This window comes from Epinephelus fuscoguttatus, linkage group LG12 (genome assembly GCF_011397635.1).
Source record: "Epinephelus fuscoguttatus linkage group LG12, E.fuscoguttatus.final_Chr_v1".
Taxonomy (NCBI): Eukaryota; Metazoa; Chordata; class Actinopteri; order Perciformes; family Serranidae; genus Epinephelus; species Epinephelus fuscoguttatus.
Genome location: NC_064763.1, coordinates 10650531 through 10662669, shown reverse-complemented (window position 1 = coordinate 10662669; position 12139 = coordinate 10650531). Strand labels below are relative to the sequence as shown.

Genomic DNA, 12139 nt, shown 5'->3' with positions numbered 1-12139 from the left:
ACTGCCTCACATGTCGATACAGCTTTATTTTAATTTATTCTGCATCATTAAACTCCTCTTCATCAGTCACTACACTATTAATATTCAAATGTGACAAGCAGAACTTAGCCCCTACCAGAGACTCGTGAAAGTTTGCTACACTCATGGAGCACATTTGTTTTGACTGCAAAATGTATTACTGAACTTTGACTGCATCTCATGGTGCTGTGTGAACAAAGCCTGACCCTTTGTATCTGTCACCACAAGAGGGTGCTGTTGACTGTTTTATGTCCCATGTAAGCAGCGTTGCACGCTGCCATGCACAGGCCACATACTATATACATCACAGTGCAAGTGACATTGCTTTATACTCAGTGTGATGTGAAAATCTATTAGTAGGAGATTATATGTATAGTATGTGATATTAGGCTAACTGGCAAAAACACACTAATTTTCTACAAATTATTAATTACTATAATTACTTAATCAAAATGTTTAATGTTGATATATATTAGTTGCTTTCTCCCTTTTATGTAGGCCTATATATATATTTCCAAATGAGGAGATTATTTGCTGGGCTTTCCTAAATGTCAACCTAAACTATGGTTATCACTCAGTATGAGTTAGTTGTTCTAATCCAGACAAAAGCCTTTTAGTGTGCATTTACTCTTTGTTTGACTTGTCAAACACAAGCAATTAAAACCAGACCCACACATGAAATCAGAGGGTGATTTCACTCACTTAGTAGTGTCAGAGGACAAAAACTTTAATGGCAGCATGCTCCTGCTGGACATCTTAATTGTGGGGCAGCTGAAGGAGCAAATGATGTTGAAAGGATGGAAAGAAATGCAAAGTAATGTAGCCATTCCACATATGATATTTAATACCATAATGACATACTCTGCCCACTGCTCCACCCAAACACTGAATGAGGATAAGTGCTAAACATATATGACAAATGCATATGTCTAAAATATAAATTCACCCTCTGATATCTCTCCATGTGTCTTTGCATGTAGGCATACAGAGTTTGTTTTCATTTGTATAATGTGGTTTTTGTGATGGGATGTAAAGCTGAGCAAGCATGACACATGGCATTAAAAATATATCACACACCACGGGAAAATATGCAAGTTGAAGTATGCAGAAATCTTTAGTGGAAGACACATGTTGCATATTACTTACTGGTGTGCACACACACTTTGATTATCGTGTTAATTTGGGTGTTTTTGGCACAAATGTAGCCCAGAAAACAGCACCATTAACATGTTTTCTATTAGACATGTGGTAAAATACTGACAAATGAATGACACATGTTTTAGGACAGATGTACTGAATTTTGCAATAAGTTGGTTTTCCATTTTGGGAGTGGGGTTGGTCTCCCTGGGACCCTTCACAAAAGTGTCCACTGGCTGGAGACGTGGCAGCGCCTCCGGTCATATGATTTTAGTTCACACACGAACCCCACCCCGTCATTGCCCCCCCGAAAAGATTTTTTTTTTTTTTTAAATATCACTTCTCCGTTATTTTAGTGTGAAACGTCCGCCGAGATCTATAAAGTCCTGCAAAATATCCCCTGCATAACTCAGCACAAATAGTAGACACGGAATTTAGTGGCGGTGACCACCCAAAACAGTGCCATTTTTAGACGTTTACTGCTGACGTTTACAGAGGCTTCAAATAGCTTCCGTTTTACACTGGTAGTGATTGGACTGCTCTGTACTTACCCAGTGAGCTAACATATTGGTTGAACAAGTCCGACATTCTACACTTCAATGGAGGAACAGCCCAAAGATCGGGCACAAGAAAGACAATATCACCACCACGGAGAGGACAGACACTCTATTCAACATACAACTTGTCCAAAAAATGATCAGAGCCACTTCCAGCGCCAGCATCAGGAAACGCAGACGAAGAAAACAGGTTGGGCCATCCGGAAAAGTGAGCTAACGTTTGCTAGCCTTAGTCAGCTAATGTCAACGAGCCGACTAGCATTTGCTAACTAATGTTAACTCCACCGTGATTTACAGCGTAGCCCGCTAGCTATTAATTCAAACTATATGCTGCCTGTTGCCCTAAATATTTTAAGACACGTTACAGCTGGTGAATAACGTTATCTAACAGACCATACTGATAGTTAGCCACTGTCGGGACCAGAATCCAACCATTAAGTTAGCTAGCTGGCTAGCTGACGTTGCGTGACAGTTGTCGCTGGTGGTGGTTTGACATATCGGGGATTGACCTTGTGCGCCGGTTTCACCACCCATTTTTCTTTTGCAAATGTAACTAAATCATTGTAGAAAATCCTACTAGCATGCATTGTGTTGTAAACTCATTAAGTGTTAAATGTGCACGGTGATTCGCTCTCAACACAAGTCAGATCTTTGTCTTGTTCCCCTCAGCATGCTTGTGTCCAGTTTAGGAAAGCGAGCCGGCTCCACTGGAATGTTCTGAGCTGCCATTTCCTGTCGGCCATGTTAGAATATCACTGCGAGCTAATGCTAAAGTTATCCGGCTAGTTAAGATTTTTTTGTACAACCACGGTACTGTGCAACACTGACACGCCGCTGTTGGCTTTTGCTTACTCTGGATATGAGTGTCAGGTTGCTGTCTCATGGCACGACCGACTATTAACGGTGACAGGGTGTGTTAATGCCCAGCGAGTCGATGGCTAGTTGACAGTGGCTAACGCTAGCCATCTCTGACAGGCCTGTTGCATGTTGTCCAGTCAACGTAAAGCCACGCAGCAACTCGGTCATGACTAGTAGATAAAGATACAATTTGCTGCAGCTGAACAGACACTGTAATCATCGACCTTACGTTTGCTGGCAGCTATGTTAATGCAAACAGGCGACAGCCTGCTTCTGTATAATGAGTGAAGCAAGGCTGTATGTAGCCTGTTGTGTGCTGTGCCTACTGACATGAGGGGCAGCAGCACCATTAAATTGCAAGCCCCACGTTGACACAGCCGTGCCCGTGCAGTGCACAGACCTATTTGTGGTACACTGCCACTCCATGTCATACATACTGCTGTTAGCCTTCCCTTTACATCTTGCAGCAACTGGTCTTTGATGTCAGATCAGATAATGTCAAGAAGATAGCATCCAGCAGCCCAGTATGCATTTGTGAGGTATAATACATGTCCGCAATTTGTTATGGTACATACAGTGAGCACCCAGCTTATCTTATGAAGTACATATTCAGGCTACACTATAAGCATAGCATAACTGTGGTGCATAACCTGTCTGACAACATGGTTTCCTCAACGTCGACTGCTGCAGTGATTTAACAGAAAATACAGTGAACGCAACAATTGAGTTGTTCTCAAACTTAAGGTGCATATTTGTGGTTTTAATAGGAAAAACCAGTTTAAATCTGTGAATAGAAGAGATAGAATTTTAATGCCTGAAACATTTTTTCAGGTTTTGTGACTTTATGGTCCTATATTGCTCATATTTGCAATACAAACACCAAAATACCACCCAACATTTGATTTTTTTTTTTTTTTTTTAACCAAAGAGTCCTTGCTTAACTTATATTTTCTGAAAGTGAGAAAGGTCAAATGAATTGACACAGCATTTTTGAAAATCTTTTGCTAGTTGGGGCAGTTTTCCAGTGGAAAGAATGTTTGATGTGTTGTAACATTTCAGTATAACCTGATTTTGTTTCCCCTTTCAGGCAATAAAAAAGTAAACATCAGTGAGGAGGAGGGGGAGAAGAATCCACATCTGTCTGATACTGTTGGTATGTCGTATTCCCCCAACAGCAATGGTAACAGACATGCAAGTAACACAAATGTGAAGCAGAAGTCAACGCAAAAGCTGTACACGACTGTTCCAAAAGTGAGCAGCAAAGGCTTGGACTATAAGAAGAGTATGGACCTTAAAAATGACAAGGAAAAGGCTCTGGATTTGAATCATCATGAGGGCCAGCCTTTGGATAAGAAAGACTCTCTATTGCTTCAAAATGGCGTTGTAAACTGTGGCTTAATTACAAATGGCTATTCTAGCAAGGACAATGACGGTAGCGGTTCCGAAGGTGGATATACTACTCCGAAGAAACGCAAGGCCAGATGTAACAACACCAAGAACAATGATAATGTGATAAGAGAAAAGGAGAAAGACATGCAGCAGGGCAACACTACACAAGAGCATGGGGCTTTTAATCTTGAGACAACTGAGAAGGGATTGACTTCTAGACTTGATGGCTTTAGAGCCGCCCATAAAGTAGAAGCTCAGTCAGCAGCTAGACGGGCTGTTGCATCAGAAGCTTCAATGGGTGAATCTCAGAGGAAAAACTCTGATGGTAAAACAGTTGGCACCTTTGGTAAAAAGACTGAGGAAAGGCACAAAGCCAAGCTTTCCTCACCTTCAAAAGAGGACTCGTGGACTTTGTTTAAGCCCCCTCCAGTATTTCCTGTGGACAATAGCAGTGCAAAAATTGTTCCCAAGATCAGTTATGCAAGTAAAGTAAAAGAGAACCTCAACAAAGTAGCTCAAGGTGGAGGAGAATCACTGCCTCCTCCTGTTAGACTGTCACAGGTCCCTATGTCTGCTATGAAAACTATCACCTCAGCTAGCTTTACTAATGGCCCTGTTTCTGGAAACGGAAATGGCTGCCCATCAGTGGGTACCTTCTTTGCTCCTGCTGCTAGTAGTATTCCACCAGCCCCATCTATCCCAAGTGGCGAGAATGTAGCATCACCTTTGGAAAGTAACTGTAGCTCTACAACCAGTCCTGTAGATGGAGAAGCATATGAGCTTGGAAAGTATACTCTTGTAATTTACCCTTTAAATATGCAACCTGTGCTCCCTAGTGCTCGTCACCTTGACCCACCGGCTGCTCAGACAAATCAGAAAGCCTTGGGAGATATCTTCCAGAATCAGTGGGGGCTTTCCTTCATCAATGAGCCTAACTTGGGGCCAGAAGGAGGAGGTGGCCAGGTGCCTGCAGAGGACAAGACTACTGTGGTCACACCTCAAAGCGAGTGTCAGGCTGCCGCAGCCAAGGTTGCCCAGCCCTGCTTTGATGTTAGCCCATCATTCTTAGAGCCGGGCACTTTGACTCAAGACCCTGAGAAAAGGACTTGTGCCCCTTGCAATGTGTCTAACGCTTGTTCTCCTACTTGTGGGATGAGTGAGGAGGAGAACAAGCTGCAGCCATGTGGCCAGGAAAAGACAAAAGTTGAGGCAAAGGGTGCAGGTTCTGCTGTGTCGGCCCCCAGTAAAGACAACGGTGCTAAGCCTGCACAGGGCCAGCTAACCACTGTGTTGTTTGGCTCATCTAAACAACAGGCCCACTCTAAAGACATTGGCAGAAGGTGTAGCTGGGGGTCCTTTGATATTAAAGCTGCTGTCACTTATCACACTAAAGGTAACTATGATTATCTACTCTATTTGTCATATTTGTGTAACCATATTTGTGTAACCATTAAAGTTGTAATCCTTAAGATTTCATTCCTGGTTGGTGAAACTATTGCTAGTACGAGCACGTGCGGTTTAATACTACAGCAAACACTCCGTAAGCAGCTACTTTGTCAGAAATACAGTAGAAGAGCAACTGGTTTATGTGTTTAGAGTGCTACCATACAAACTGGCATTGTTGTAGTAGAGACGTCAGTCAATAATAATTAGATCTGCAAACTGATTTCATGCTGTGCAAGACACAAGTAGTTTTCCTCTTGACAGCAGGGCACCATGACAGTAGTTGGTCACCTTTCAGAAAGTCTGGTGTGCAACCTGTTGTCTGTAACTCTTCCTTTAATAGCTCGCTGTGGCTGCCCCCATTTAATTGATTATAGCTCTGCAAAATTAAAAATGATCTGCTGATTTAAAAAAAAATGCCAAAAATTACAGTTTCTTGATGAATAATTGTGGTTAGCGATAATCTCTGCTACAGGTACACTGCGTCGTTTGTGAATGCCTCACAGTAAAAGCTACCGTTGACTGCTTTTAATATGAAGCGTTAGGAAATGTTTGGTTTGGATCCGTGGTAACATAATGCAGTTTGAGTTTGACTGTGGGAGAATGAAAGGTAAACAGTGTAGCTGATTTTGATGAGATAAAATTGTATATTGTAATGCTGGATTACATGCTGCATAGTTTGGTGAATCCCTCGTGTGTGAAGACAGTACTGTGGGAATGGTGGACTCTGCCATTTTGTTTTGCAAAAATCTTAAGGATTATAACTTAAAGCACTGAAGTTTCAAGAGATTTAATGTATGAAACAGTAATTAAGAAATAATGTTTAAATATTTATGTGAAATAATGTGTTTTGTTTTCCTTCAACAGAAATGGAATTCATTTTCAACTTGCAAAAACAAGGTAAACTAAACTTGTTGGTCCCTTTTCTTCCCAACCTCTATTTTTAGAAATGTTTACACTGTTCAGTTTTCACAACAAGAATTGGAGCTAGAAATGTTGGAAGTATGAAAGTGTAAAAAAAAAAAAACATTGGTGAAACACATCACTTTCCAACATGCGTAACCATAGGAGTCCAGGCTTAAAGTTACTTATATTCATAAATGTGCAGGACCAAGTGTATCTGTGTTTTGGTTCTGATCCAAATGGGACATAAATGTTAAAAAGCATAAAAGAACTTAATTTATAGACTACCATTCATGACCTTGATTACTTTTAGTGTTGCCTGTTCAGTTCTTGCGACACATAGTCAACATATAAACATGGAGGATCCAGACTAAGCTGTACACATGCTAAATCTAAAGACTGACATCTTATCTATATCTGTTAATGGGGTATGAGTAAATAGCCTCATTATAGTTGTATCCCACTTAGAAAGATACTAAAGCTTATTAAGGTAACTCCTCACTATAAATCACTCTACACACATAAAATTTTAATCTAGTCGGGCTGTATGGTAGCATGTGCACAAAGGCTGCATTAATGCCTCGAGAAAGCCTTTGCAGGACACATACCTGTATGTCACAGAGTAATATCACATAGCAGCTAATCCTTTAATGACAAATGGCCATATTTGTTTTATTACCAAACAGCAGAAACATAAGCAACCCAAGGTAATCACCAACAGAGACACTGTTCAAATGACTGTGACATACTGCTGCTGTATGGTCCTCTGATACTGCAGTCATGCCAGCTGGCAGGCAATGCAGCAGTTATTCCAAATAATCTGTTGGTTTCAACACAGACATGAGCTCAGTGATATCCGAGGCTTTGTTAGCTTAATATTCAACCACAGGATAGAATGACGTATGCCGTTATTTCTGGGCTGGGGTTTGTATGAAACTTGTGGTACAGTTTCTATGCCAACACCAAAACAGTACTTTCGATATACTTATTTTTCAACAAAACATGTTTTTGTAACAGTAGAGGCTGAAATTCTCAAGTGTTAAGTAAAGTAGCATTCAAGAACTTAGCTTGAATAAGATATTCAGAAACTGGCAAAATTTTAGGGGTGGGAATCACCAGAGGCCCCACGATATAATCATGATACAATACTTTTGCGATTTTAAATGTTTTGTGATATGCTGAGTAAGCGATAACATATAGTATTGTATATTGCAGTTTATTACCTTTTTTTTAAACTACAAATTCTGTAACCAAAGGAAAACTTTGTCAACATCTGTTTTATTTTATGAGATAAGGTTTTAAAGTTTCTCACTTCAGTCATTTGTATTGCAGGAAGATGTATCTAGTCGGCTGAAAAAGCAATTGATTTTATTATTCTAGTAGTCTTTGTATTGATACAGTATTGCTACGCAAAATATGATGATACTATACTATGTTATATCGATCCCCCACCCCTTTTGGGAATTTAGTCACACATTTCCTAACATCAGTGAGACTGATCTCATGTTGAATGCTCTAACCCTTTGCTCTTTTCTTCCCCCTCTGCTGTAGATCCAAAAAGAGTAGTGGTTTATGATGAGACCAAGGATGGACCTGATCAGTGAGGTAGATGGTCTACAGTACTTACCTTCTTCTCTCCTGGGTGCTGCGATTATCTACCTTGGAAATCCTAAATCCTGTTGGACAGATAAAGTGACAACTGTGAAAACATTGATAGTTTAGCATGACAGATTTTCCTTGGAATCTCCGGTGGAAAAACAGATTTCTTTGGGGGCATCAGACAAACAAACACACACGCACGCACGCATACATACAGACTTACACAAACACACACACACTGGAGGGACGTTAAAGGAGTTGATCGGTGCCTCTCCAACACGATAAATGGAACTTTGGAGCTGTGATAGTTGTTTGTCTCATGGCTCTCTAAGGATGATGTTCGGGAGTTCAACAAAGGAAGGTGTCATGGATTGCACCTCCCTAAGCCTTTATCCTGTTGAACTGCGGCAGCCGTCAGTCTGACTATGGGATGCCTCAGTCGTTTTCTTTCTTCACGCATTCAAATGAGTTCATTGTAGATATGTTAGACGTTATACATACACATCCGTGTGCAAGCTTGAATTCATCGTGGAAGAAAGGAGAACACACTTTGCAAAGAATGCCTTGAAGTTGTGGAGTTAAGATCTTTGGAGTTAAAACTGTAAAGTTAAGTGGAAGCTCATAGGTGAGGCCCCAACCAGGAACGGAGAACCTTGTCTTAAGTCCTTTTGGGGGAAAAATCAGAGCCCAGAAATAATACGCTTGCTTTCTTTCTTTTATACTGTTCGGTCTGCCCTAACATGATTAGTGTTAACCGCACTGCAGAATGACCCCAGAGCACAGGTACAGAAGTGCCCAATCTGAAGGAAAGCTACGCCCCTTCATTTCATTGTTCAATACAGGTGTGCTAAAGATTTTAAAATCAGGTCTCCGTTAAAGGTAAAATCTTTTCATCTTAAAGCTTTTCATACATTTCATGCAGATTGTTGTGAGGTCACACAGATGTTTCTTAAATTCAGATTCATATCTAACATATGAATCCTGACTTAAGGAATTAACTGAGCGACAAATTGTTAAGCAAAAGGCATTGCTACCATTAAGGTCTTCTGCCTTCTGTGTTTTTTTTGTTCAGCAGCAAGACTCAGGATGTCCATTCAGATTAGTTTGCTTGGATTTCTTTCTGTGTAAAAACTGTTCAGTTCCTCTCGTTAAAGGAACAGCGTTGCATTTTATGACTTGTTTTCCCCTGACTCAGCATTTGGTCTTTACTTTTTCTGTCTTATGGCATTGTATTTCTTGCATGTTTACTGGTGCAAATGAACAAGTCAGAGGTCACTGTTCATCGCCATACAAAGATAACGGCAACACAACAACAATTGCAATACTAATCTAGGTTTCCCCGACTAGCCACTTTGTCAAACTGTGTTGAAATGTGAAGATGAGTTGTACTTTTATGTTTTTAACTGTTAACATTTTACATTTTGCAAACCAGTGTGCAATAACACCGTGTGATCCATACGATGTGTGAAATGGGTTATATGGAGCTACAAAATCATCACCCCAAGATGCTGGTGTGGTTTGTTTTAAAACGTTTAAGGTGCGTTGTCAGTTTGTTGCACAAATTCTTAAGTGATTTTTTTTGCTAAAGAGCTCACGCTGAAAGATCGAATTATGAAGTCTAGGGAGCCCAAATTTGCTAACTGTTAACTGGCCAGCTGTGACATCACTTTCATCACCATCTCCAAATCAGGATTGGTTTATTCAGCATAAGGAAGGAACTGTGCAGGTTTCTTTTCACTAGAAGATATGATTTGGTTAATGTGTGGATTAATAGCACTTTATGTAAACTAATTGCTTTTATCTTTTAATTACTAGAGAGATCTATATGTACTGACGAGAAATACTCCTTGAAAGAATGGCTCTGGGCTGTTACTTTTCAGTAAAAAAAAAAAAAAACAAGTTGATAAATACAGAATTATTAAATGTATCTCAGGTAGTGTTGATAAAGCCATGACTATGTTAGATATTGTTTCTGCCAAATGGCCCCTGTCATGTAACGTTCTCAAATTGGAAATGTTGAATTGGAGTCCTATTATATAGAGTCTCATATGATGTTGTGACAAAACACCAAATAATTACTTTGGAGGAAAGCTGTCATGGCATGCAAGGTGCTGTCATTGTCATTTTGGGCTCTAAAAATACACATTTTCCAGTTTATTTTCCCCCTTTTAAAAATAAGCACATTGCTCCATGCGCTGTTTTCTGTCTTTACTAGACTGTAATCTTGCAATCTTTGATGGTTCATTTTCTCCCTCGTGCATTTATAGTGAAGCGCCTCTTGATTTATTATTGCTGAACATCAGTGGTGTTTCTGTTGGGTAGCTACAATCTGGGTATGAGTTTTTCGAGTACACTTCTCTCCACTGTGTCCTGATTAGGCATCGCCGCAGCTCGTACTCATGTGTGGAGTGGGAGAGTTGTAACTGCGGCCAGTTGTCTTGACATTTAACTTCCACGTTCTAATCTCAGTCAGCTCTCTGGTATTTAAAACGCTTTGTTTTAGGCTTCCATTGTACAGCATGTGATGGATGAGTGTATCATCAGATGCTGCCCTCTGACTAAGAACCATTGTGTTGGATCTGGTGTATGAGGAAGCAAGGGCATTTGAGGAGATATTACCCATTAGCATTTAGACTTTTATGTTTTTACTGTGCTTGCGGAAATTGACATTTAATCTGGCATGAAGTTACACAAAACTCACAATGTAATTTCCTCTGATTGCCCATAATTCATACACAGAGCGACATAATCAGGTTTCCATGCGGCGAATGCCAAATTCTTCAGACTGAAATCATTTTCTGCGGACAGTGATGCATCTATAGGCTTCTAAATGTAAAACAGGGTGATCAAAATGAGTAGTATGTGATGTTACTGTAGTCTTACGACCTTTTTCTTTAAAATATTTTTTGTCTTGCTTTTCTGAGAGGATGGTCCTGTACAGGGAAATCAGAGAATCCTCCCACCCCAAGGCTCCTCTGTTTTTAAGCACTTAAATACAGCAAAAAGGCTATGTTGAATATGCATTTATAAAGGTAGAACTATTATTTAGCATTGTAGCCTGCAAACCAAAAACAGGTTCTTGAAGCTGAGTAGATGGTTAATCAGTGATGTGGGGAGGGGGGATTTGAGTGACTGACTGTTGGTGCGTTGAGAAAGAAAAGCCTGATCACGTGGAGTTTTATATCTCCACCCCCTCAGGATGTGCAATCACCTCAAGGATGCTGATGCAGGCTTCCAGGTTGTGAGTGACGAGTTCGGCCTCGTTGTTTTGTGGGTGTGTGCATAGCGAGTTCTTCCTATTATATGCAAGTTCCTTGTATATTTCAAAATCCCCCCCTCCTCCAACCTCCTCCTTGTTGTTTCATGTTCAGGTGCCTGTGTGAAAAAAATTATACTTTACAGCAATTTTGATTGTTTAAAATCTGCTTCCAGCATATATCCGTGCCATTTTTTTGTTTCTTTTTTTTTTTTTTTTTTTTTTTGGTAACATTTGCAATGCTGTTTAAGTTTTCTTACAGCTAATCCTAATTTCTTCTTTTAAGCGACATGGACGCAGCTGAAAGCAATGAGCATTTTATGTGTTTTTGTAGTTTTTTGTTTTTGTTTTTGTTTTTTTTTTAATTTTAAAAATATTGTCATGGCTTCTGTGTTCAGAACTGTGTGACCTAAAGCCAAAATCAGTTTGAATGGGATGGATGGATGACAACCGCTAGCTGGTGTATACCCATGCCAGTCTCATTGTCAAGTTAATGTCTGAAGTAGCACATAATTGATTTGAACTGATTTAACAAGTTAATGTTTTAACATATGTTTTTAAAAACGTTTTATTTTTGAGTCATAACCTAATTTATCCATAGATGCACAAGTAGGATGAGACTAAAAGGAATAAATGATACAGAAAATAAAGATGTCTCATTTTTCATGAGTTTTAGAGGATTTAGTTACTGATAAAGACTGATGTAGACTTATTTTCCCCCCAATAGCACCAATGTTAATATATTTGAACTCTCTTCCAGCAGATTTTCTACAAATTACTTTAATTCATTTCGTCAGATAGCTGTGATGGAGTGATGAGCATCGAGACACACTGCATCCCAGAGTTCTTAATATATTTTTTATTTGTAGTGATGTTGATCATGTTGTGAGGGGGAGTTGAGGTATTAACGTGCGGTTCAACAACTCTGAAATCTGCTTTCGCCAAAGGTACACTACTCAGATATTCAGCTAGTGAATGG

The 12139-nt window shown here is 39.9% G+C and overlaps 1 protein-coding gene across 2 annotated transcripts; it reads left to right on the top strand.

Moving 5' to 3' along the window:
- Window positions 1-1509: 1509 nt before the first annotated feature.
- On the top strand, window positions 1510-11386 carry nufip2 (nuclear FMR1 interacting protein 2). 2 transcript variants are annotated; one of them, XM_049592185.1, is made up of 4 exons: window positions 1510-1920; window positions 3658-5352; window positions 6270-6302; window positions 7857-11386. In XM_049592185.1, the coding sequence occupies exons 1-4, from the start codon at window positions 1755-1757 to the stop codon at window positions 7907-7909; spliced, it is 1947 nt and encodes a 648-aa protein (XP_049448142.1). In that variant the 5' UTR covers window positions 1510-1754; the 3' UTR covers window positions 7910-11386. The 2 variants fall into 2 exon arrangements, with proteins under 2 accessions (XP_049448142.1, XP_049448143.1); XM_049592186.1 differs by having other exon boundaries at window positions 1512-1902.
- Window positions 11387-12139: the final 753 nt, after the last annotated feature.

What these genes read in the sequence shown, in the direction of transcription:
- nufip2 (XM_049592185.1), top strand. Translation starts at nt 1,755, where the DNA reads ATGGAGGAACAGCCCAAAGATCGGGCACAAGAAAGACAATATCACCAC. An exon ending in TGTCACTTATCACACTAAAG is followed by an intron (nt 5,353 to 6,269) that starts GTAACTATGATT and finishes TTCCTTCAACAG; the next exon opens with AAATGGAATTCATTTTCAAC. An exon ending in TTTCAACTTGCAAAAACAAG is followed by an intron (nt 6,303 to 7,856) that starts GTAAACTAAACT and finishes CCTCTGCTGTAG; the next exon opens with ATCCAAAAAGAGTAGTGGTT.